Consider the following 27,895-nt stretch of genomic DNA (forward strand, 5'->3'; position numbering starts at 1 on the left):
TTGTACTTTTCCAGGAAATAGTAATATGTCACAATGAATTACGGGATTGCATTCCATTTCCTTTTTGACTTCAATATATTTACACAATCTAATTGATGGTAGTCAATGCACTATACCCATCAATCATTGTGTAATCAAGTGAAATAAGTTGCTTGTCTTGAAAATTGAATTTGAGATAATTGTTACAAAATGCATTAAACAATCATCCTTTCTATCCATGGTCAAATGTGACTGTAAATTACTTGGATTGCAAGTGCAATGAAACCAATTTGGATACAGGATTCGATCAAAATGCAATTTTACAATATTTACTGATGAAAGACCATCTTGTTTACACTCTATACTCATGTTGCATCACAATAACACCAACATCTTCTGTATTTTCCAGCTAAGTTGTTACATAACTCCCTGGTAACTGGTTCATCATAGTAAATGCAGTATATTTTGTATGGCAATCATTTTGATCATGGTTCTCAGTAGAGTAGGCAAAGTGATTTACAGAATGAAAATGTTAAACTACATAGCTCCCACATAACCTGTGTAATTTATGTAAAACCCACCCAAAAATCCACTCTTTTTACTGATAATTCCCAAACAGAACTTCACTTGTAATTTTCACCTAAATACAAAATTACTAGTGCAAAAATAGGAGTAACATTTGACACCATTGCAAAATAATTGTCCTCTTTTTATTTCCAAAATTTGGAAAATGAGAGTAGGTAGATAGAGTGACATTTAGAGCCACAAATTGGCCAGCTTAGTTCAGATATGATGAAACCCAAGAAGCTTGTAATTATGCCTACTGCAATGTTGCCTGCCTGTCTCATAGGAGATGGGACAAATATTCCGCTATGTACCTATGATTACTAGAGAACCCAATTTCAATTCTTCTTTGTTACCATGGTAACAGATGCAAGCAGCAAAGAGGTCAAGTCAACAAGATTATTGTAGATGAAGGGTAAATGGCAAGTAAACCACAGTACTGCTGAATGTTAACTGAACAAAACATTTGAAAGGGGATTTATTTCTTTTTTTGTTAATTTTCTGTTTATTTTTTCCTTCTTTTATATCTGTACAAATTACCAATTTTCACTTTATATTTGTACTTTTCCATATTTTCTTTCTCTTTTATCCTTTCTTTTTACACCTTTGAAAGGAATGATTCTTTCATTCCTGGTCTCACTTAGCTCTCTACTCTCTGAATTGAGGTATTCCACTTGAAATACATACACCCCCATTGAAGACATGACCTTAATGGCCCACACAGGGAGTGTGAATTTCAAATGGGTTAACCTGAATGGATGATTCCATTTGAATTCTACACTCCCTATGTGGAAGATTAAGGTCCTGTCTTCACATGGAAAAGCCCATTTCCGATTCTTGTCTTTTCCTTTCTATTATTACTACTCTGTAAACCTAACATGGGATTTGCCTACAGTGGTTACTCTTTCCAAAGCAAATTTCACTCTTTCCAAAGTAATTTCATTCCTGAGTGAAAGTTACTAATTTGCACTCTTGTCATTTCACCCCATTAAAGTGATCACTGTAGACAATCCTTTTTCCTTTGTTCACTCACTTAAGTACCTTGACATTTAGAGAATAACCCGTCTCCCCTTTCATATTTTTTCCTTTCTCTATCCTCCTTCCTCCGACTCTTCTCATATTCTTCTCATCTTTGTTTCACCTCCCTCCCCTTTCCAAACATCTCCTCCAAGATAAGCCTCCTCCTCTATATTCTTCTCATCTTTGTTTCACCTCCCTCCCCTTTCCAAACATCTCCTCCAAGATAAGCCTCCTCCTCTATATTCTTCTCCTCTTTGTTTCACTTCCCTCCCCTTTCCAAACATCTCCTCCAAGATAAGCCTCCTCCTCTATATTCTCCTCCTCTTTGTTTCACCTCCCTCCCCTTTCCAAACATCTCCTCCAAGATAAGCCTCCTCCTCTATATTCTCCTCCTCTTTGTTTCACCTCCCTCCCCTTTCCAAACATCTCCTCCAAGAAAAGCCTCCTCCTCTATATTCTCCTCCTCTTTGTTTCACCTCCCTCCCCTTTCCAAACATCTCCTCCAAGATAAGCCTCCTCCTCTATATTCTCCTCCTCTTTGTTTCACCTCCCTCCCTTTCCAAAAATCTCCTCCAAGAAAAGCCTCCTCCTCTATATTCTCCTCCTCTTTGTTTCACCTCCCTCCCCTTTCCAAACATCTCCTCCAAGATAAGCCTCCTCCTCTATATTCTTCTCTTCTTTGTTTCACCTCCCTCCCCTTTCCAAACATCTCCTCCAAGAAAAGCCTCCTCCTCTATATTCTCCTCCTCTTTGTTTCACCTCCCTCCCCTTTCCAAACATCTCCTCCAAGAAAAGCCTCCTCCTCTATATTCTTCTCCTCTTTGTTTCACCTCCCTCCCCTTTCCAAACATCTCCTCCAAGAAAAGCAGAGTCACTTCTTTTAAAATAGCATAATATTATTCACAAAGCAAACCAGATGTGCGGGACTATTGAGTTGTTGCCTCTTGTCAAGTGCAGGCTAAAAGCACTTGTCCTGGAAGACCTAGTTTTAGGAGCCTAGACGGCGATTATAAGATGAGGAATTTTCACTCCATCTTTTAATTTTCTAATTATTTTTCTTAAAGAAATAGATATCTATCAGCACACCTCAAGAAAATACTTCTATCTGCATACTTTTCTATCCAGAGTAGCTTCAAGGTCAAAAGCAATATAAAATTGTAACGAGTAAACTTATGAAAATATTTAGACAGCAAAAATATTTAACCATACGTAAGGTATATAAGCATTGCATGAACAGAACCTTCAAGCGCTTCTTTCATACTGACTAACAAACCTCATAACCAGAATGCACTGGGATGATCTACATAAACCTTAAACAAACTGTGTGAGTTTGAGTACCAAAAATGGTACCAAGAATGCAAATGCCTTACAGAACTACATGGGGTTTATCAAACTATGCTTTACAAACTGAGGTTAGAGATTTTAATTGGGTGTTAAAAATGTAATATTCTGCAACCTTAGATGCAATCAACAGTGTGCAAACTCCTCATACATACATATAAGGTAAGTTTGTTATTCATAGCCTGATAATGGACCGTTCACCTTCAAAATTTACTGTTATCAATGTACAGTCACCCTAACACTTGTCTCTAAAAAGACAACTTTAGGGCAGGGTAAAGGGAGATATATTCATCCATGCCCAAATATGAGATTTCTTGATGCATATGAACACTAAGATGTATTCATACACTCTTTGATGGCAAGAACCAATTAGAGCAAGCGTTAGAAAAAGGTAAACCATGCATTGATTGTGTCTTATGAACCCGTGCACACTCCGCATAATACACGCAGTGCTTTTTGGACGCATCACACATTAATTTTTCTTGCGGGTTGATGCATATTTGCTTGTATTTTCCAACATTTAAGTGACAATTTTGTTATAAAAACGACAAAAACCATGTTTTTTCCTTCTTGTGTATGAAATAGGTTAATGAACACATATTACTTGTTGGGAGAGAAATTAGACAAAATAATGCATGCGTGCTGATGTTAATGCGTCTAATGCACAAGCCCCGAAGGAAAATGATAAAATCAAACTTTAATAATATTTTTGACTTACAAAGACAAAATGATACCCTAGACAATGATGCATTAAGACAATAATGCCACAACAAAGCAAAAAATGAATCTTGATCCATTTCTCTATTCTCTTCCTCGCTGATATTGAACCAAAGGACTTGATTTTATGTTAGTCAAATTTCCCCAATATAATGGCTTTATTCCCTATAGACCACTTGCATATAAAGTTCACACACCTAGAATTAATGCCATTCAAGCAATATTATAAAAAGCTGTAAAATAGATTCTAACTGACACTTGACACCTAATGACCAAACACATAATGCACTTGTCTATAAGTATGCAATAGGCTATTCCACATGAAATACATTTTCCCCCTGTGGAAGATGTTGAAAATATGTTCCATAGAGGGAGTATAAATTTTGAATGGAATAAGCACATTAGACAGCTCCATTTGAAACTCACTCTCCCTCTGTGGAAGATTCGGATTGAATCTTGCTCAGAGGGTGTATGAAATTCAAATTGAGCTGCCTAATGTGTCAATTCCATTTAAAATTCATACCCCTTCTGTGGAACATATTTACAAAATCTTCCACAGGGGGAGTATGGATTTCAAATGGAATAGCCCAATGGGTTCAGGATATTTGCAAACGGTATTGAATTATGGTGAATCATGGGTAATATAAGTGGGTAAAAGGGGGAAATGGCTACTGACCAAGTGGGTGAAAGTCCCATTTTATAGGGGCATTCACATTGATGCAAGGTTAGCTCGGCCGGATGAGGCAAGAAAGGAAAGGGGGTAATTAAGTTATGGTGTACTATGGCAGGTTGGGATTCAAGGTTATGTGCGGAGGATGAGTTTGAAAACAAAATTATATGAAACATGATATAAGAGTTATAAAATAAAGTCAAGTCTTCAGAGGCATATTCAAATATATAAATATAGACAGGGTCATACTTTCATGACAAATTGCGTATGAGACACATACGGTGGTGATTTGTTTAATTTTCAAAAGATCGAAAATACGCCTACACCTTAATATGGTGATGACTTGCGGTAACCTATGAATGAGAAAGTGTTGCCTGGTGTAAGGAATGCTACTGCAATTTTATCTTCATTTATAAAAGCATGTTTCATAAATCAGGAGAGAGGAGAGGGAGATAGTATGTGAGACAAAACTGTTTAAAAATGTTTTTTGGTTTTGGATAAAATTGTTTTAATGCCAGGATATAATAAAGATCATATCTTGTCAACAATTAGCAACGTTTTAAAATACTTTTAAAATTAATGTTATAAAATGTTTTATACCTTTTATATACCCCAACAAGAACTGAAAACTGCACAGCATATCATGGAAAGATGCATGCTGGGCTTCACCAAAAGGGATAGGAAAACAGTGGCATGGATCAGGAGCCAAACAGAGGTTACGGACATAATCCACACAATAAAGATGAAGAAGTGGCATTGGGCTGGTCATCTTGCAAGATTAACAGATAATAGACGGACAAAGAATGTCACAGAATGGAGGCTTTGGCAGGGATCAAGACACCAAGGCAGACAGAAAGTCAGATGGAAGGATGAGATATCAAGTTTCATAGGGACCAGGTGGATGGCAAAAGCAAATGACAGGAATCATTGGTGCCAACTTGGGGAGGCTTTCGCCCTGCAGTGCATGGGCTGAATACGGCTGATGATGATGATGATATAACCCAACATTTAAACATTCTTTAAACATTGGAAACCTTTTGTGAATGTTTGTGGAAACATTTTCTGTCTGCTGGATCAGACCAGAGTATTACATAAGTTTACCAGAATTACAAGCAGCATACTTACTTCTAATTTTTGCCTGAAATCTTCTACTTTATTCCTAAGTTCATAGACTACTGACGGCGTCTCGCCACTGTCCACCATTACTTTCTTCTCTAACATCTCTAGCCTGTAACAGCAAGAACAAAGAAATATAAGCAATTAGTGATTGAGTTTAACGCATTACAGGAATTAAACTTGTCAAACAACATACAACCATAATGCTTGAGTTTTAAAATATTGAACTCGACAATGTCTCATCAAATATTTTAAAACTCATAGCTCGACCAATAAACATGGGCTCAATTGTTCCACATTTGGATGCATATTACTTCAATAGTAGGCCTCAATGCAAATCTTAAAACAGAATATGATAAAGTTGGACCAAGCCAGGGGCGGATTTAGAGGGGGGCGCACCCGGCGCGCGCCCCCTCTATTTTTTGCAAAGCGGCGCCCGACTTAATGTATTTTTGCAGAGCGGCGCTTGACTTTGTGTGGGCGCCGAGCCGCCGCGGCAGCGACGGTGCCTCGGCGCCCCCTCTATTGAAAATTCCTGGATCCACCCCTGCAAGCCCTTTTAAATCACTTGAATGCATATAGACCCTAGGGTGTAATGTGTAGATCTCTGAACTGGTCGCCGTATCATTAAAAAAAAAAAGAACAAAAACTGAACAAAAATTAATATCTCACTTAAATATTAAAGTGAACACAAAAAAAATCTTAAAACATTATAAATGTGTTATAAGCACGTTTTGGTTTTATTCAGAACATTTTAATAACATTTCAATGTAAGGTTATATACAGGTCATGAAAACATTTTTAAAAATGTTTTTGTAATGTCATTAAAACATTTTATATCCTTTATATAACCGGACAATCAAACATTTTCTCTAAAACATTTTGTGCTTGCTGGGATGATATTATATGTATAGCATTATAGCAGAGAAATCCGTAAGTTGACTTGTCATCTTCAGTAGACAGCACACATCTGACATTACATGCTCATGTGTGAATGATACTGAATCATTCATGCCTTTCACTGTTTTTATAGCCACTTAAATTGAAATCACAGTTTTGTATCAAGGTTAAAATGATAGACATGGTCATATTCATGTGTAACCTACATCTTGAGATTTTGACTTTCAAAAGATATTGGTTTTTGAAATCACAAAACCACTAATGTGTTTCTGCACACATCATTACTATGCATTGCAAGTTGGCATGACGACGAATGATGACATCTGAGGTCTAACCACAAAGAATTATGGTATACTGAAAAGGTCAATCCTTTAAAAATGATTTCTTATTTGGATCTTCTCGGGCATTCGTGAAACCCTCTTAAATCTGAACTCTCTCCACGAGCGTCCACGCGGGTGTCAACTAAAAATTCATAATAATCAATTTTCATGACCATATTTGGAATCAACATGAAAAATGCATTACAATTAGTACAAACAAGCCCTGATTCACTGGTTCTTGAGATAGCTCTTGATATGTTGAGAAAATGTTTGAAAACTTGAACTTAGACTCTTTATGTTGAAGCCTATGGGCTAGCATGCAGAGCATTAAGCTATTGTGTCTCGTGTGAACATGTTCATAAGAGATGGAAATAAACCAAAGACTTCATGCAGCATTTAACTGATGTGATGAGTTGCATGACCAACAGTGCAGCAAATGGTTATTCCTTTGGCTTACAAGTCTAGTTTAGTCAAGAGGGAAGGCTTAAGTATGTGGCAACTGAGGACAGACAAACATTGGGGTCTATTTATTCATACTTATTCATAATTTCATTTTCTGGGAAAAGGTTGTAGTGACTTAGATGAGTGGAATATTGGCTACAACTTGAAACAGAACAACATATGAAAAGTGTTATTTGGCTGTCTGACTGCTTCCATAGGAGGAGAGAATATTGACTTTCCCAACTTGTATTGAGAAAATATATCAAAAGTAACATTTAACCCCAAGAATATTGCTGATTGGTACAAGAAGACTATAATGATTTATTGAGCCAATCAGCAGCATAGTAATAATGGTGGTAGGGCTGGAGAGGCTTAACCCTAGGTACTACCTGCTGATTGGCTACAAGAAGACTATTATGATTTATTGAGCCAATCAGCAGCATGGTAAGAATGGTGGTAGGGTTAAAGAAGATTGAGCTTAAATATCTAGAAGCTGCATTTTAATTGATGACTCAGATGACTATATCACATTATTAACTAATCAGAAATGCTGTTAGAAAGGCAGTGGTTTTTAGTGGGTAAAAGTTCAGAAACAAGACACCTTATAAGGAAAATATGTAAATGTGATGTGCCAGCTAGGATATTAAAAACAACATCAGAACATCATTAACATATTTTACCACTTTGGGTGTTAAGAGGGTGGGAACATGGCTTGGATTCCAGCAGGAGGTTGCATGTAACAGCCACCAGAACCGGTGAATGGTAACATAGGTACATGTGGAAAAGAACCGTATTAACAATAACAAAGTATGTGTCCAAAGATTTGTCTTTGGCATATCGCTTTCTTAATCATATCATATTTGGGAAAAACATCCCAAAATTTCAAACAAACATGAACCTTCCAAAATAAATACATAGGCCTATTCGCACTCGGTGGCCCAGTCATTACCTGCCGCTATGACTTGGGGGTAACTCGTCGCTTCACTTCTCCAGTTACCTGTACTTTAAGTTTGCTCCTATCAGAACCCTTAAGCTTAAATTTTTGAAGCTAATAAATTAGCCCAAAAATATATATATGTTTGTTGTCAAGGATTAGTAGCTCAGCAATCTCCTCACAAGTTTATTTTCCATGGCCCCTAAGCACCATGCTCTCTTTTGTACAGTGTTCTCTGAAATAAACTTGTATAACTCGTATATATAATCCCTAACTTCAATCTCTCGAGTTGTATTGAAAGCAATCAGTTGATTAAAAAAACTCTTTACATAAATAGATGACATGGGCCTATATATCTCATACAAACTATACCAGACTTTAGATAAACTTTAGTCATATCTGACAGGCCTGTCAGCCCAAAAGGGGCACCACCTTTATATTGAAAAAACAAGATAATAACATGACAATTCATTACCTAATAAGGCAATGTTACTATAGAACGATGGTTACTAGACTGATAAATTGACAAGATCTGCAAATTAATTGTAATCGGCACTGGTATTCATTTCCATATTAAAGAAAATAAAATGTGAACAATAAGATGAACTGATCGTTTTATCTAATTACAAATTTTTCCACCTGATTTGGATATAATGTGTTGCCATGGTAAAGCAGGTGTGATACCCTAATGGGAGGATCCTATTGCCACTATTATATTGATTTTTGTTTCAGTGAAGAGCTTAGTTCTGAAGATCAGTTTAATTCAATACACTTAAAGTGGGTTTTCTTTAAAGTGTCAAAAACATTAATTGAAATTCAGAATTTGGTATTTTTAAAACAATTAAAGGAAATTGATATAGATGAAATGGTATCAGACCTTTTATACAGTATGTGCAAATAATCACGCAAATGGAATACATGAAAATTTAACAGAGAGACATTCACCATAAAGTACATGTAACCAGGGGGACTCAGATCTTTTTCAAGTAGATATGCGCCATACAGATTTTCAGGGGCGTAGCTGTGGAGTGGCAAAGCAACTTTTTGTCGCCATTTGTCAATTTTGTGTCCCATTGTGGGGGAAGCCTGGGAATTTCTGGAGGAATTCCTTCTGACCCCCCCCCCCCCTGCATATTTTCAAAGGTAGGGTCTTGTGAAAGGTTAAGGGTCTTGTGAACTGATTTATTCCTGAAAACAGGTAAAAACATAACCAAAGTTAGTGCAAATGTGGAATAAAATGATGATGATTATTGGACAAAGTGTGTAGAGGGGCCTAAAAATGAGATTTGTCACTTTCCAAATCAGTTGAATTTTGAAGCTTTGGAAGCACAACAAGTAAATGAAAGAAGTCAATCCTGGAACATATGAAGAGTGCATACAAAAGTAACACACCTGTTACCTTTAACTCAGTCATGTATTACCATGGCAACTGCATTGCAAGTAGCCTTAATCAAACAAAATGTGTCATTTTAAACCTTAAGGCTAGCTTCAGACTCCGTATTGTACGTACAATATTGTATGTACAATACTTTTCGTGACGTCAAAAAGTATTGCACGTGCAATAAATATACGTGCCACGACGAGTTGAATCAGATTAAATAACGCGCTATAACCCTGACGGTTCATTGTTTGCTAAATCCAAGCGAGGTCACCAGAAAATCTATGCAAGAGAAATTTCTACTGCTGCTGATGAAAAATCCTAGAGTGCGTTTGGAGGTTCTTTCTGCACTTTACCAGTAGCCTAATAAATTCATAAAACAATAAAAATCAAATAAAGATTTAGGGCAAATGTTTTTACTCACTGCTCATCTGATCCACTTTCCCAGGAAACTAAATACCGATACTCCTTAGTTTTTCCATGACTTTCCAGACATAATTATGAGTAAACATCAAATTTAATGTTTACAAAACAATCAAATATATATACATTCTTTTGCATTTTGTACATAAATATTGATATCAATAATGTAGGCCTACAAACATTAAAAAGGGGGCCTAAGAGTATGTCTATATATAATCATATACTAATTCCGCCATGCCCAAACATATCTTATTATGAAATCGTGTAATGGAACCCAAATTCCAATCAAAAATAAAAACAAATTTGTTATCAAATACACTAGGCCTATACATTGTATTATAGGAATTTAATAGATGGTTCATTTTAATAAATAAATAGATTAACACGGGTAATGGACAAGAAATATTTAGCAATACCGGATTTACCAGAGAGCCAGTGGATAAAGAAATTAATTAAAATTAAAACAAATTAAATGAGAAAATGAAAGCAAGGACATTTGGCGAAGTATTGTTTTAGAATTCGAAGGAGTCCTAAATGTTATCCTGGCCCCAGAACACTGATTAATGTAAATTCGACCCATAGTTATTTTATCTACTTTTGCCAGCATTCAACCTGTTCAAATTATGTGATTTATGCCTATTTTTAATAAAATTCCGAAATCTGGCGTATCAACGTTGTATCGTGCACAAATTGTGATTCGAGACTATTTCATTTGACACGGTTGTATGGATTTCAGATGATCGGTCCTATAATAGATATCGATTAGAGAATTACAGCAAGAGGCTTTGAGGATGCCGTAATCCTCTTGACCATCAACCAATCAGAGAGACATATTTCAGAAATATATTCGTAGGGATGAAACTCTTTCAACTCTGAAATATATATTTCAAGTAATCTCGTTTCACACTTTGGCTTGCAATAAAGCCACAAAGGGGCGGTAATGTTAATATACGATTTCAGTCAAATATTGGTGCAAATATACGATTTCGGTCAACTATTTGGCTATCCTTTGCCCAAAATTATGAAATGTTTATTAGTAAAAACAACTCTTAGGAGGGTTTTCGAGTAATTTTAGCGAAATAATGAGGTTAAATAAAAGAAAACCCACTTACAATTTGGACGCTTAACTGTGGTGTTCTAGGGGAATTAAAATATCACAATTAACATGTTTAATTCAAAATCGTTGTCCTACAAGCACATGTTCAGATTGTGTGAACATTACAAATACAAACAATAAGGTTGAAAATAAATAAAAAATATTTTAAAATGATTTTAAAAGATCGTCTATTTTGTAGCTTTATGACACTGAATAGGCCAAATATCTGCCTCTGACGAAAAAAAATGTTTTCCATGCTGATTTGTTTTTGTAACAAGTACCGTATGTCATTTCAAAAAGAAAGAAAAAAAGGCGGATATTACTTTTTTAAAACTCAACGCATTACTATTAATACGCCTATAATTAATGAATGAAAAAGTATAGAAGGCGTTGCATCCGGTTCTGATGAGGGGAGGGGCACAAGCCGCTTTCAGTTTTCCTATGGGATTTTCTAATATTTCAGATCAATGGGGGGCTTCGCGTGCCCTAACGCTACTGATTACTGCATTAACACGTTTATGGATGTATTGTGATGATCATAAGTAGGCCTATCATAACATGCCTCAACGATATCAATATGTAAAAAGGTGTTGCAAATTCATAACACAGCGTGTTGTAATGTAACGAATGCTATGCCAAAACTTTAAAAATTAACAAAAATATCAGTATCAATAAAATCAGAACCAGAATAAATATAAAGGCCTACAAATAATACTTTTAAACTTTCTAAATCAATATATGACTAAATATCAGTATAAATGAATCTCTAAATCAATTAATCAATCAGTTATCAATCAATAAATCAATAAATCAATAAATAAATAAATAAATAAATAAATAAATAAATAAATAAATAAATAAATAAATAAATAAATAAATAAATAAATAAATAAATAAATAAATAAATCTATAAATAAATAAATAAGATCTGAATGTGCCATTTATATTATTATTACAATTTTAATATTATTAATATTAGTATTAATACGACGTATTATTAACTTTAAAAAGGTGCCCATTGATTATATAATAATACAGTTGAATCATGGTAGGTATTATGATACCTACCATGGTTGAATACAAGAAGACATTAAAAGATGTTCATCATTCCGTGCACTCAATAAATTTAGAACTCTTAGAAATTTGGCAACTCCGTATCAAGTAGGCAACCTATGATTGTAGCAAAATATAATATTTTCCCGGTACATACTATTTATTGCACGTGTAATACTTTTTGACGTCACGAAAAGTATTGTACATACAATATTGTACGTACAATACGGAGTCTGAAGCGCTTAAAAGAGCAACAAAGAATGTCATTCTAATCCCAGCCAGACTATATTAGCTCATACATACATATGTCAGTCAAGCGTTATTCAACCCATCCGCTAGTCTTAAAATCACAATGAGAAATTTTTATTGGTTGAAATCTGCTGATATTTCTTATTCTTCATCTGTTATCTAGAAAGAAAGTCCCTTACAAAATATCAATTACAATGCTTTTTGTCAAACGGGCACCTGAGGCTATGAAACGTCAGTTGGCTGAATGCATTACGTTTTAGCGTATGGTGCTACAGGTGACCTGTCTCTATGCAGATATTGCCAGCTTGTATAATATTCAAAATGTGGGTGTTTTTTAAACAAAAAATGTAGTATTTCATGTCCATTTGATGGAATCTATAAAATTATGTAAAATGTAATTCAGAGTAGGCCTACAAACATGCCTTGTATTGATAACACTAAGTATATTGTAATGGGCTATTCTAGTTGAAATCCACACACCCCTTGTGGAAGACATGACCTTAATCTTCCCCACAGGGAGTGTGAATTTCAAATAGGGTTACCCATTCAGTGTCGTCTGCTCCAAAATTCTCTTGGTCGGGCTGACGTCACAAAGGGGAAATAGCCTTGTAAAACCAGTGTGCGCATGTGCAGCGCATGTGCAGTTCCCCTTTCTCGAGCTGGTTGCTATGGGCGCGCTTGTGCAGAGGGGACGAAGGGGACAATGTTCCCGGATGTCCAACCGAGTGAATGGGTGATTACTGTTGAAATCCATACACCCCCTGTGGAAGACATGGCCTTAATCTTCCACACATGGAGTGTGAATTTCAAATGGGATTACTTGAAAAAATGGGTGACTCCATTTGAAATCTACACACCCTGTGTGGGATATTAAGGTCATGTCTTCCATACAGGGTGTATGGATTTCAACTGGAATAGCCCAAATCCACCGTATGGTGTAAATTTCAACATTGTCAAAAAGCTATTGACTTAATAATATCATTTTTTTTTTTCAAATATAGAAATTTATAAATTATACTCCCATTATAACCAAATCACAAAAATGTGTTCAAATTGAGTACTAATATGCCTAACGTTAGCGAAGTATGTTCTTGTGACAGTTATTAATATAATAAAGCGACAACTCTCTGATCGGCAAGTTTGCATACTTATGAATGCATTATTGATCTGCTACAGGGTATATGGCATTCAGAAGCTTAAGCTCCGTTATCACTCACTTTGTCATTCTAACAGCAAGCCCATATCATCAAAGCCATTTTTATCATGACCTATGCGCTAAGTGCATCGATCAGTTCATAAGGATGAGAATACACTCCCTGCATAAACCAAACAATATTGTTTTGTCCATTTTGGTTGAAATCAGTGTGGTTTTCACTCTCTCGCTATAACTACTCGCCAGAGACAAACAACAAGTGTATATTACACTACAGTAACTGAGACTTCAAAAAGAAGCTCATTGGACACAAGGAACCAATCAAATCTGTACTTGTCAGGGCTTAATAGACCAGTGGGGATTGCCTGTTACCATGGCAACAGGTTGATGTTGTTTTGAAGTAGGTGTTGAACACGGTTTATTTTGTCGTATGCCGTCCACATCCCCCTATATAGTTTAATTGCCTTGTCCTCTAGCTGTTGTCAGCGACAACAACATACTTACAGCCTCTCAATGCTCTCAATCCTTGCCTCAATTCAGATGTGTTTTTTCAACAGCTGTATACTACATATATTCAGCCTGCTACGCTAAATGCCTAAGTCATTTTTACATGTTTCTCATTTGCAATTTTGATTTTCTGAGTAATAAACCCATAATTCATCAAATTTCTAGCCGCATTCTTCATTAACTTGTGGAATACATCAAAAGAGATGTATTTCCACAAGTTAATAAAGAATGCGGCTGGAAATTTGATGAATTATGGGTTTATTACTCAGAAAATCAAAATTGCAAATGAGAAACATGTAAAAATGACTTAGGCATTTAGCGTAGCAGGCTGACAATATCTGGATCAGTTTGGTGTATGCTTGGACCATAATAAACATTTGTTTCCTAGGTGTAATATGTTTACTTTCATCAAACAGGTATTGGGCTATTCCAGTTGAAATCCACATACCCCCTGGATGACATTACCTTAATCTCCCATAATACGGGTGTAGATTTCAAATGAAGTCACCCATTCAGGTAACCCCATTTGATATTCATACTCCCTGTGTGGAAGATAAGGTCATGTCTTCCATAGGGGTGTATGGAATTCAACTGGAATAACTGGAACAAAAATGGTGGATCAGAGACTTCCTTTTGATAACCAGCATATTTATCATTTTAACAAGAATTTTTCTTTTCATAGATGTTTTTCTTTCTAATTTTTTATGATAAATTATGAAAATTTAATCTTTTTCTTTTTCTTAATGATTTCAAGTAATTGTTAAACAAAAGGCTTCATTTATTTATGAAGATTACATAAAACTTCACACTAAAATCAGGGCAGGTAAAAAGGTTTCCATTCAGCTGAAATCATCTGCGCAACATTCATTCATTTGTTCATTCATTCATTTATGGAATTATGGTTTGTTATAAAACACAGTCACAGCTAAAAGCTAAATTGATGTGCAATTCACAATGCTGCATGAAGCACAAACATTAGACCATTAAAGCCATATTGTAACATTTTAGCTTTTATTGTCAGATATGCCCCCTTTTAATTTTGAGCCAAACAACTCAGTTAACGCAAAGAAAATTGGAGTTTACTTCCAGCACCGATGTCACGAATGCGTGTCACTCCAACTGTTGCGATCTTGGGCAAGCGAAACAATTTTGTTTGGCTGCAGCATCCCTTCAGTATCTCCCAGGAGGTGCTGTACATACTGTAAGTACAGTGTCCGCGGCAGTCCCGTTTCCTCCTCCCATGTGGTGGAATATAAAGGGCATATTCTTTCACAGGCTCGTCATCTTCAAGACGCAGTATATGGCCGAGAAATTTGAGTTGATGAATCTTGACTCTGGCAACCAGTGGAGTGGTGTTGGTCAGATTGTACATGGTTTCATTTGGGATCCGATCCACACGCTTGCTGTATAACATGACTCTGTAGCAAGATGTTGCAAAGGCATTGATCTTGTTTTCCATGTCCTTGGAGATTACCCATGACTCGCACCCGTACAGAAGGATAGTGACACAAGTTGTCTCAAACAGCTTGATTTTTGTTTCGATTGGCAGGGATGGACTTCTCCAAAGGCGTTCCAGTTTCCAGAAAGCGCCCAGGCTAGTGCTTTTCTTCTTTTTAGGTCTCCAACACTAGAGCCCATCTTGGAACCCAAGTACTTGAAGTCTGTGACATGGTTGATGGTACTACCATAGACTTCAAGTGCTGGCTGAGTGTTACAGTTTGCAGTCATATATTCTGTCTTAGGTGCCCTGATGACAAGGCCTAGATCTGCTGCTGCTGTTGCAGTCCTAGTAAGTTGTGACTGGGCCCGGGCTATAGAAGATTCCAACAGGGCAATATCATCAGCAAAATCCAGGTCATTCAGCATCCTAGCAGGATACCTGCTTGACCGACTGGGTAGGTAACAATTCCAGGGTCAATTCCAGAGGTTGATTTCTTCAGAAGATAGTCTACCAGGATAATGAACAGGAATGGTGCCAACACATCACCCTGAAGCACTCCAGTTGTTACTTGGAAAGGCTCTGAGATACTTCCATCTACCATAAACGGCACTATTGGAGTCCTTGTAGAGGACCTGGATGGCATTGACCATGGCACAGCATAGCAATAACAAATAATTCTCTGTAGATTTATTTGAAGATAAATTTAAAAGATTTTAAAATTGCATTGCTTGCTGCTATTAATTGTCTATTAATTGGCTTAATTGCTTTTAAATTGATTAATTGTCATTATACGACTTATTTGTCATTAATTTGCAATGCTTAACAAATAAATGGTCCTCATAATTGTGGCGGCAATGCTGACCCATGAGTAATATATGCATATAATTAAGTAAACCAAATGAGCTGGACGGTCACACATCAGTTTTCATTTTCCATTTGATATTCTTATTTATTTGGAGGTCATTATTTTTCCAGGCAATTTTCTTTGATGACAGATGTTGCTTTGTGGTTCTCTGCAGCAATGTTTAGTTTCTTGGCCAAGATATTTTGTGCATGTGATTAGCTTTATTCTGGGCTTTATTCTTCTTAACATTTGTCACTGTGGGAAAGCTGCAGCAAGTTTACTTTTGTGTCTATTGCAACAGAAAACAAATCCTCTCAAATGTCAAACTATATCTCAGCCTTAATTAAAGCTATGTGTGATTTGCTCGCAGCGACACCCTAATTTTTTCTTCAATTTCTACTTTTTGTGCAATTGTAATACCAAATGATGTACTTAAATACTCTGTAAAAGACTAAGCCTGAAATGCTTTAACATCAGTAAAATTAACAGTTTTTGAAACCCAGGATCCACGTTTATTCACCTACCATCGGAAGATTATCGAACCCTGGTATTGAACTCGGTGGAACAGAATCATTGAGGTATATACTATGTGTGCATTACTATACGGCTGAGCCTGTTATACGTCTTATTTATATGTCCATTTGTATACGGCATGTTGAGCAGCAGATCGATTTCTACACAAAGATACATATAGTGGAAGATATAGACGCTAGAATGAAAAGCGATTTTCTCTATTTTACCTCATTTGTCCAGCCCAAAATTAAAAGAGCATATATCTGATTGTAAAAACTAATAAAACTTGGGGAGGGGGAATAAAATTCAAATCGCACATTATTGCTTTAACAGGGTAGGTCTTAAAATGGTCTCACAAATGAGCTTCCGATGAACAACTAAAATTGCATCCATAATCTCTTTATACATATCATGCTTTCATATTGCTAAAAATACCCTTCAAATAAGAAGCAAATTGAATGCTTCTTTTCATCTCAAAATCTTAAAATAAACTTATCCAGTATTTGAGTACATTGAAGTACTATCTGAACTAATAGCATTTGTAAATTGAATTCCTCATCATGAAAATTGAACTGCATCAAAAAAAGGTGCATATATATTACCTAATTGACTAACATCAAGCAGATCTCAAGAACACATGTGTGACATGCAATCAAAACACAGTTTCTTCACTCAATTACAGTCTTCTTGCATATTCAAAACCCCCAGGCGATTGTTTTCTTCATTTTTTTGCTGTAAAGCTTAAGCAAACTGAATACTAACTAGTGATGTGAATCTACTACTAATGGCAATGGATAAGGTATACTCTTGTCTACTGCTACTCTTCTCTATATTGAGATATAAGCAACATTTAGATGGGAAAATAATGTGAAGGAAAGTAACATTCAAACAATATGGTATGGTGCGCCCAAAACCTGTAACCCCAGGGGCCAGGAGTGTTCCCAGGGGCTGTAGCTACGGAGGGGTATGCAAGTGAAGTACCACAATAGCTTGATTTGTCATTGTCGCTAAAATAATGCGCTCATCAGTAAATTGCAATACGTCCTAGAAATGTTAACAAATAGTTGAAAGTTTTTTGGTCATCGCCCCCACTTTCAGATTCTTGAGTGCCCTGGCAAAAAAATGTGGGTCAGCATTTCACGAAAAAATATTTCCATCAGCAAAAATGGTCTTAACCCCAGTCCTGACTGTTCTATCAACAGGCCTGGGACCAGGAGTGCTTTCAGAGAGAAAGAGGGGCCAAGTGGATGAAATGTGTCTGGCCACATCAAAATGATGCAGTTTTGCTCTAACAAAATACTTTGATAGATATTTTAAAACTCTTTAAAAGTTATACAAAATTTATAATAATTGGATAGGGCATTGAAGATTTAGGATGAAAGTAGTTGCCAATTTTTTCAAAAAGTGTTAAAATTCATAATTATTATCTATAGTATATAGCATCACATTAATTGCTATCCTCAGTAGAAAGCATCACATTAATTGCTATCTTTGGTAGATAGCATCACATTAATTGCTATCTTTGGTAGATAGCATCACTATCTTTGGTAGATAGCATTACATTAATTGCTATCTTTGGTAGATATCATCACATTTATTGCTATCTTCAGAAGATAACATCACATTAATTGCTATCAATGGGATACGGGAATTATTACTCTAAAAATGACCTCTTAATAAACGCCCCCTCCCATTTTGGAAAATGCAACGCCCCAGGGGGCGACTATTCATGGAAATAAAAATTCATGAGTTGAATGCATAACTCACAAATTAAACACTAGATTCATGAGTTAAACGCACGAGGTATTTGCACTCAAATATTAAGACAAATAAAAGCTGATAGTGATACACAAGAGGAATGGTATGGGTTTTATAAAAAGAGATCCCAATGCTTGATATATTTCTGACTCAAGTGCATAATTTTCTTGGGAGGGTGAAATGCCCAAGATTTTCGTATCGATATATTATTGGCCTTAACTCAAGAACTGCAAGACCTTTGGCAATAATGGGCTTCCTTGACTTGAAGTGCATTTCTGATATGGCTGTACACAAATACATAATTGTACAACTGTGCATAGGCAATTGGCAGCAGTTTAATGTTACAAATTGAAGTAATTAAAGGTACAAAATTGAGAACTGGCATATTAACTTTCTGTCAATTAACTTTATGTAATGCTTGGAATGTTTTTCTGATAATGCAATGGCTTTTAACAAACAGAAACAAGAGACCAAAAGTTCTTGCTCAAGGAATTTATTCAGTTCAATTACCTAATTTCATATTTTGTTGAAATATTTGGTCTAGTTTTGTTTCTCATATTTATTATACCGAACTGTTTGAAATTTCTAATTTTGTAGAAACCATGCAATTTATGCTACTTTTGTAAGTCTTGAAAGGTCTACCGGGGCTCTAATCTGAGCTCTTATCTGGTCCAACTCTTATGAAATTGGATTATTCCAGTTGAAATCCATACACCCCCTATGGAAGACATGACCTTAATCTCACACACAAGGAGTGTAGATTTCAAATGGAATAACGCAATAGAGTGAAATCAATTTAGCAAAATATGTGCTTCTGGGTAGAAATAAGGTAACATATTCAGCATGTGTATCACTTCAACATTAATAAGTAAAGTGTGGACTACTTCTTCGGATGACAAAACTTAATGGGCTGTTCCAATTGAAATTCATGCACCCATACGGAAGATACAATCGTAACTCCATTTGAAATCTACACCCTCTGTATGGATTTTGACTGGAAAATGTTTCATTCCAATAACTATCTTTGAAATATCAATTTTTATTCATATTTAAAACCCAGAATGCTGATATACAAAATATTCCTTACTTCAAATATTGTTCCCAAGTTTATTGATCAACCTTGTCTCCCATATTGATAAAATAAAGGTATTGGAAATGGCACGAATGGTCTCAGAAATCGATAAGCGTCCGAGCACCCAATCTCAAGATGATTCCAAATATGGTCATGAAAATGTACAATTCTGAAATGATTTAATTTTTAAAGAAAATTTGGAACTTTTGGAACCCATGTGGGAGGGTTAAAATCAGGGCGGATTTAGAGGGGCGCACGCCACCTCTAATGTTTGCAGAGCGGCATCTGACTTCGTGTATTTTTGCAGAGTGGCGTCTGACTTTGTGTGGGCGCCGAGCCGCCGTGGGCAGCAGCGGTGGCTCGGTGTCCCCTTTATTGAAAATTCCTGGATCCGACCCTGACAATCAATTTTGCCTAACATCAAACTCACTTAGATTAATCACATCACACACCACTGTGACCCAAAAAGGTATCATCTATAATGACACAGTTCATAACCACCATTCAACAAACATAGCTCAACATTTGACCTCATCTTGTAGGGTATGAGTTTTGTAACCAAAGCATATATTCAAAGTTCATTTCATAAATATACAAACATATGGAGGTCAAAGAACTGTGTCTTGACAGATGAGTATGTTTTGACATGTGATATCAGAGAAGTTTGTTACCATGGTTACACCTGATAAAAAACACAATTATTTTCTGTTTTACATCTCCCTTATCAACTGCTCAGCTCATCCTAGTTTTCACACATAATTATTCCTAACCATCATATAAGTGTTAATGGATTATTCCTTCTATTAATCATTCATTAGGGATTACAAATCAAGTGGATTATAAGTGACTACAAGTTGTCCTCTTTCTCCTGGTTGATTTCACCATAAAGAAAAGTCTTCATTTAGGTGACGAAAAAAACACCTGTTAGGGTTGAAAAAACACCTGTTCTACGGTCTCAACAGACCCTGATTATGCATTTGGGGATTATGTTTTTTAGCTGTATGAAATTAAAAACAGCCATTTTTTGGCCAAAGTGGATTGATTATGACTTTAATTTGCTGATTTTTTTCCCAAAAATATGTTTGCATATGTCTGACCGGGCGAATCGTCTTGAAAAAGATACTAACCCACCAACTTGTAGAAAAGGGTTTTTTTTCACATCACTTCAGCATTTAATTAATGCAGATATTTATGAACTTTCCATTTGCTTGAATATGTATATTTACAATGATGACCAGTGCAGTTATTCCCCCTGAATAATAAACAAACAAACAAAATCCCAACTTCAAAATCTGAGAGAAATTCAGTTCCAATATCCTAGGTCCCCTAAGAAGAATAAAAATTGTTAAAGTTGCATAATTTGGTAAATAATTGACTTACTTGACAGAAACATGTAAGTAATACTTAGGAATCAGCGACAATTGAGAGCAATTGAAATATCATTTTCTTGCCCCAAAGGCTGTTAATTAGATGTCCAATTAATTTTTGCGGGAGCACTTTGTTCCACAATTCCACAAGATTTTCATATATATTTCTGAATTCAACATTTTTGCCACACCTTGAAAATAATTTTTTCTCTGTGTGTTTTACAATCTTGTTGAACAAATAAATTTCATGTAGACTGTAATTTACAGAAATGTTATCAAAGGAAGTTGATTATTGTTTTGTTTTAAGGGGATTTCCCCATTTGCTTAAAATAAGGAAATTTATCTTAGTTTTGTTTTAAAGGGATTTTCCCTTTTGCTTGACACTGCCCATAGGAACTGTATGTGATATGTTGCTTTGTATGTTATCGGCATCCCTTGGCATTGCGATAAAGATATTTTATCACTTTAAATATACGCAAATATACTGTACACAAAACACTTAAAACAAAAGTGATTTCTTAAAGACATTAATACTAAATTACCAACTAAAGTGGTCGGTCGATAGATGGAAACATGTTTTCTGCATATTTTGATACCTCATTTGCGTACATGCATGGAGATAAGGAGCGTCAAGGGTGTCTTGATGGGATAAGGAGTATCACAGTGAGTCAAAAGGGTGTGTTGGTGGGATAAGGAGTTTCACAATGGGATAAAGGGTGTCTTGATGGGATAAGGAGTGTCACAATGGGTTAAGGGGTGTCTTGGTGGGATAAGGAGTGTCACAATAGGTTAAGGGGTGTCTTGTGGGATAAGGAGTGTCACAGTGGGTTAAGGGGTGTTTTGGTGGGATAAGGAGTGTCACAATGGGTTGAGGGATGTGTGGGTTAAAGAGTGCTGTGGTGAGTTTAAGGGGTGTCATGGTAGGTTAAAATGGTGTCATAGTGGGTTAAAGGGGTGTCAGGGTGGGTAAAGGAGTGTCACAGTGGGTAAAGGAGTGTCACTGTGGGTTTTAGAAGATTTAAAGTTGTTCTGCTATAAAGTCCTTTTCCAGGGTCAAATTCTCCAATGTCTAGGCTTCATGTACTATTTGTACTACACCTATCCAGGTGCAGGGAAGCATTATTGTTATGTAGTCGTAACATCCAGATGTAATACGGAAGAGTGATATTCTTTGCTGAATAAAATCATAAACGTGTAAATTATGTAATATTTTACAACAGTATTTATTGCCTTATGCAATATTGCCCAATGCACTATTTGTACTATATGTGTGCAGTATGTAAACACACTTTCAATTCAGTATTACTGCAGTGCAGTACTAACATCTGCCGGCAGTCAAACCAAACACAAACTTGGAAGCAATTTAGAAACTCATTAGGGACATATTGGGCTATTCCTGTTAAAATCTATACACCCCCTATGCAGACATGATGATAATCTCCCACACAGGGAGTGTTGATTTCAAATTTCACACTCCCTGTGTGAAAGATTAAGGTTGTGTCTTCCACATGGGGCGTATGGATTTCAACTGGAATAGCCCATTTAGGAACTCATTAGGGACAATTTCAGTTGAGTTGAAAATGACCAAATCAACTGGAGATAGATTCTATGAATGATGGACAAATGATGAGGGAGAGAGAAATATGAAGACTCTAAATAAAAACTGCCTGAATGGAGGTCAATCTATACAACCATCTCTTCCTCTGAATTGATATCATATTTGTCGCCCATTCAGTGAGTGTCTACTACTGTTAAATGCATGGCTTGTGAAAGAGAATAGTACCATGGCGACAATATTTCTGCTTTTTGTAATAGGCGACTCAGAGCCATAAGAAGCAAACTCATAAGTGTTTATCCCTGGTGAATTACTCCCCCAAAAGGATGTCATAAACAACTCAGGAAGTTGAATGTTAATAAACATGAATCTGATACTTCAATGTATTTGTTGCACTCATAGAACTGAAATACGAGCGCTTCATTTTTATCACATGAATGAATTGTATTGTGATATTTTCTTATTAAAGTGATGGATTATAGCAATTATTGTATATCAACAAACGCTTAATTTAATTTCAAACTGATGCCAACGATTCTAAAAACAGAAATAAAATTACTGTATTGCTTTGTGACATAGACAGAATTTACGTAATACAATCTGCTATATCTACAGTAGATAGCATCTGAAGTCATTGACTCTGCTATCTACAGTAGATAGCATCTGAAGTCATTGACTCTGCTATCTTCAGTAGATAGCATCTGAAGTCATTGAATCTGCTATCTACAGTAGACAGCATCTGAAGTCATTGAATCTGCTCTCTACAGTAGACAGCATCTGAAGAGTTGTTGACTCTGCTATCTTCAGTATCTGAAGTCATTGGTCTCTGCTATCTACAGTAGACAGCATCAAAAGTATAGAATCTGCTATCTACAGTAGACAGCATCTGAAGTCATTGACTCTGCTATCTACATTAGACAGCATCTGAAGCCATTGACTCTGCTATCTACAGTAGACAGTATCTGAAGTCATTGACTCTGCTATCTACAGTACACAGTATCTGAAGTCATTGACTCTGCTATCTGCAGTAGACAGCATCTGAAGTAATTGACTCTGCTATCTACAGTAGACAGTCTCTGAAGTCATTGAATCTGCTATCTACAGTAGACAGTATCTGAAGTCATTGACTCTGCTATCTACAGTAGATAGCATTTGAAGTCATTGACTCTGAAGTTTAAAATGTGCTATCTATGTGCTCATGAATTCATTGAATCTGCTGCCTACCAAAAGAAAAACTGGGATTTAAAGCTTGTGTATGTTTCATCATAAGCAAGACAATATTTCACTATGTTGATAAACACTGGTAGACCAATCCATTCAGGGATCTATTACCTGTGCTACAATTCTCTGTCACTGATTACATCAGTAATATATGACCTGCAGGGTTTACAACCAACCTGACAATATTGGGCTATTCCAGTTGAAATCCACACTCCCCCTGTGGAAGATTTTGGAAATATCTTCCACAGGGGTGGGTTTTTTTAATGTAATTGGTCAGAGTTAATCATTTTGAAACCCATACTCCCACTGTATTATGACTTAACCTATATCTTCCACAACTGGAGTGAGTATTTCAAATGGAAGTTACCCAATTGTCTATTCTATTCAAAACTTATACTCCCTCTGTGGCAGACTTTAGCTAAATCTTCCACAGGGAGTGTGGATTTTAAGTGGAATAGCCCATTATGCAACACATGCGGCAATAGTTTTGTAATGGACTCATCAGATCTCTCTAAACACAATACTTATTTATAGGTTGCTTGCATGAGAGGTCATCAGGATAACTGCCTTGGAAAGTGTGTGGAGAAACAATACAATCACCTGCTAGGAATACTGCAGCATGTCCAGGTATTACAGGTGAATATATTGTGTTCCAGCATTCTTGTAGGAAACTCCAGTCTAGCCTCCAGACATCGACCTGATGAGGACATTGTATACCCTATAGTTGCCGATGGGCAAACGCAGATGCAATATCAATATTTCAAGTGGCTAAACATATAAAAGGCCCAAAGTCCAATGTCTATTTTCAGCAAAATTTTCAAGCAAAATCAGTCTGAAGTTGGACATATTCAATTTTCAGCTTCTGATTGGATTGTAAGCAGCATATGCAAGGCTACATTTTGTTGAAACCCCTTTGTTTGGCTATATCTCAAAATCAGTATTTCCAACATCCAACTGATTTTGTTTGATCGCATCACATATTATGATAAATTGTACTTGATGTAAATATTCTTGCTTGCCAACAGGCAATATTGAGACACATAAATAATAATGTCTGTAATGTCCACTGTAAACAAAAGTGCTATTTTCCCTCTGCTGGCATGCAGCCTGCCTGATTGATCTGACGAGGACCTGCTATGACTAGGAGATAAATTTGTCCAAGAAAACAGAATCTGTCCATAAACTACCTCCTGTTTTAGACCCAAAGGTGTCAAATTTTTGCGCTTCACACAAATTTAGTTCACTTTTACACCATATTTGATTAGTTTAGCTCCAATATGCCAATTTTTTTGCACACTTTGTGTGTATTTGTAGCATAACCTTATTCTGTCGCCAAAAGGTGCTGAATTCACTATACTTCACAAAAAATGTTCAAACCCCAATGTCAAGAAGAAATCGACGCCAATGTGCGATTGCTGAAATGTTAAGGCATATTTCAGGAACTTCTGAATATATGTTTGTACTGAAATACATATTTCATGATGATTTCTAATAATATCAAGAAAGAAAAGTACCAAATTGAACTATTTTGTTAACAATTTGTACAAATGTTTTCGTTTGTCTATTGCACTTGATGATTACCCAAGGGTTAATATTAATAGTCAAGAGTTGGAATAAATTGGTCCTTCTTTTATGTAAATAAAATTGCTAATGTTTTAAATTATGCGCTAAGTGCTAAATGTAAAGTATCAAAAAGTGGAATAAAAAGATTGTTGCAATGAATTACGAAAGCACTTAGTCATCCAGTATTAACAAGAAGGTATTCAAATCTGTAGTATGAGTTACTGTTAAATAGATTAAATGTCTTCAATATATCTCAACTTTTCTCATTATCTGATAGGTAATAAGTACCTGTAGATGCTGAAAACTGGAGCATATAATTGGTAATATTTTAAATCATCCACTATGCTATAGACCTGCAAGTATTTTGAAATCATGAAATATGCCATGCAGTCGATAGAAATGAAGTAATTAAAATGCTACCTAATTTTAATGAAACAAACATCTGCAGTAATCAGCATCTAAAGTCATTCAATCTGCTTTATCCTGTAGGCCTATATAGCATATAAAATCATTGAATCAGCCGTCTCCAACAAATAGCATTTAACAATTTCTGAATCTGCTATCTCCTGTAGATAGCATATAAAATCACTAAATCCGCTATCTCCAGTAGATAGCATATACAATCACTGAATCTGCTATCTCCAGTAGAAAGCATATAAAATCACCAAATCTGTTGTCTCCAGTAGATAGCATATAATATCACTGAATCTTGAGTAGATAGCCTATAAAATCATTGAATCACTATCTCCAGTAGATAGCATATAAAATCATTGAATCTGCTATCTCCAGTAGATAGCATATAAAATCTACTTTATAGGTTAGATTGTGGGGTTAGATGATATATAAAAATTATGTTATTGTTTGTGATACACAAGCCTAGAGGGTGCATAAATACCTTACCAAAGTGCACTCTGACTTTTTTAACCCATACAGGGTGTATCAAAATGATTGGTACCGGGCTATGTGACATTTTGAAAAATATATCAAAAATATAACATTGCCAATTAATAAAGTTTTTTTACTATAAATAGAAAGGGGCATATGTTAACTTATTGATCTATTAATCCGAAGTTGATAGGTTGATGCATCTGGGAGCTATTGTCATTTAAACGAAGATCGACGTAATCATGGTTTGACTTACACAACACAAGATGAATAGGTTCACTGCTTGAGCCATTTATTGCATACATATTCTTCAATATCTCACCTCAGTATACATAACATAAAATTGCTTTACATGTGCTTATAGAAAGATAGTTCCTGAAGTCCCTGCCTTACGACTCTGGCAGTGTGAGGTGAAGCCTTATCTTGAACGAACTTAACAACTGGGATGGGTCCATTCTGTAACTGCCCATATCAAATTTTGAAGCATTGCAAGTTATAGCATGTTTGCATGGGATACGCCTTGCTCTTAGAAACTGTCTACTAAATCTTCTCTGTACTTTTCCATAGCTTCGTGTCGACTAGTGATTCTTAACTATGAATGTGGAATACTGTGGAGCCATTCCAATAACTTTTACCAGGTCTAAACTAACCTACACTGTCTACAGTCTATAGCCATTCTGCCACACCGCACCATCTACTTAGTAATCTCAAAAATACAATTTAAATTACCGCCCTGGATGGTGTTGATACACAAACTTCTTTCACCCCACCGACATTATTCAAGTCAATAATATTACTCTCAAGCAATAAATATAGATTATTACATTAATATATATTATGAATGAAGAAATAGGCAAGGAAATATTAAACATTTCCATGATTTTTAACATATCATCCTCACAAGGTATTTGCAGTAAAATAGAGCTTTGAAAATGGTGCGCTACTGATCCAGCGTTACGATGAAAAGTGTAAAAACACCTACTTTCCTATAGAATCATGTAACTTCTGAATATAATGTGCTATCTTTATGATCTAAAATTCTTAGAGAAGATAAAACTACTATAATTACAAATATTTAAACAATTAACCCCAAACTGGCACAAAAAATAGTGAAAAAATCGGCAAAAAATGAGAAGTCTTCGGTACCAATCATTTTGATACACCCTGTAAAACTACAGGAGAACATAAAAAAATGTATTTTAAGTAATATTTATGATCAACAATGTCTTTTGAGAACGAAAAGTAAAAAAAGCACTAAAAACCAAAATTCGCTGTGGGGGTTGCGAATGCCATAGCAACACACGCTCGCTGCAGGGCTGTGTGAAAGGTTACACTACCGCTTGTGGCAGAAAGGATTCGCAAGCAGCTATCATGGCGGCTTCCATGAATCGCAGAAATAAAGGATTAAAAGTGCTTTTTCTTTGTTAGGAATATTCCGAAATTCATATAGACCGTCTGGTATGTTTAATTTAGGGGTATATAACTAATATTAGCCATTGATTAGTTTATGGTACTTCTCCTAAGTTACTGACCTTCCAAACATGTTGTGGTGAATACAGTGTGTTATTAAGTCGTATACAGACTCCGAGTATTGTCGTACAATATTGTATGTACAATATGTACGTTATTCAATCTATTGCCATTCTATTTCCAGTACTGTTTAAGTTCTAACGAATGACGATGAAAAAAATCGATAATATGTTACATACAATATCTAGCAGAAATATATTATCGATTTTACGTCATCAAACATTCGTTAGAACTTAAACAGTACTGGAAATAGAATGGCAATAGATTAAATAACGTACATACAGT

The 27,895-nt window shown here is 35.8% G+C and overlaps 1 protein-coding gene across 3 annotated transcripts in view; it reads right to left on the minus strand.

Moving 5' to 3' along the window:
- Positions 1-27,895, minus strand: part of LOC140156269 (high affinity cGMP-specific 3',5'-cyclic phosphodiesterase 9A-like) — a 361,412-nt gene that overhangs the window by 104,686 nt on the left and 228,831 nt on the right. For all 3 annotated transcript variants that reach the window (XM_072179256.1, XM_072179257.1, XM_072179255.1), the window contains exon 4: positions 5,417-5,519. In XM_072179256.1, coding sequence (XP_072035357.1) covers positions 5,417-5,519 — 103 coding nt within the window. The remainder of the gene's footprint in view (positions 1-5,416; positions 5,520-27,895) is intronic.

Source organism: Amphiura filiformis, chromosome 7 (assembly GCF_039555335.1).
Source record: "Amphiura filiformis chromosome 7, Afil_fr2py, whole genome shotgun sequence".
NCBI lineage: Eukaryota > Metazoa > Echinodermata > Ophiuroidea > Amphilepidida > Amphiuridae > Amphiura > Amphiura filiformis.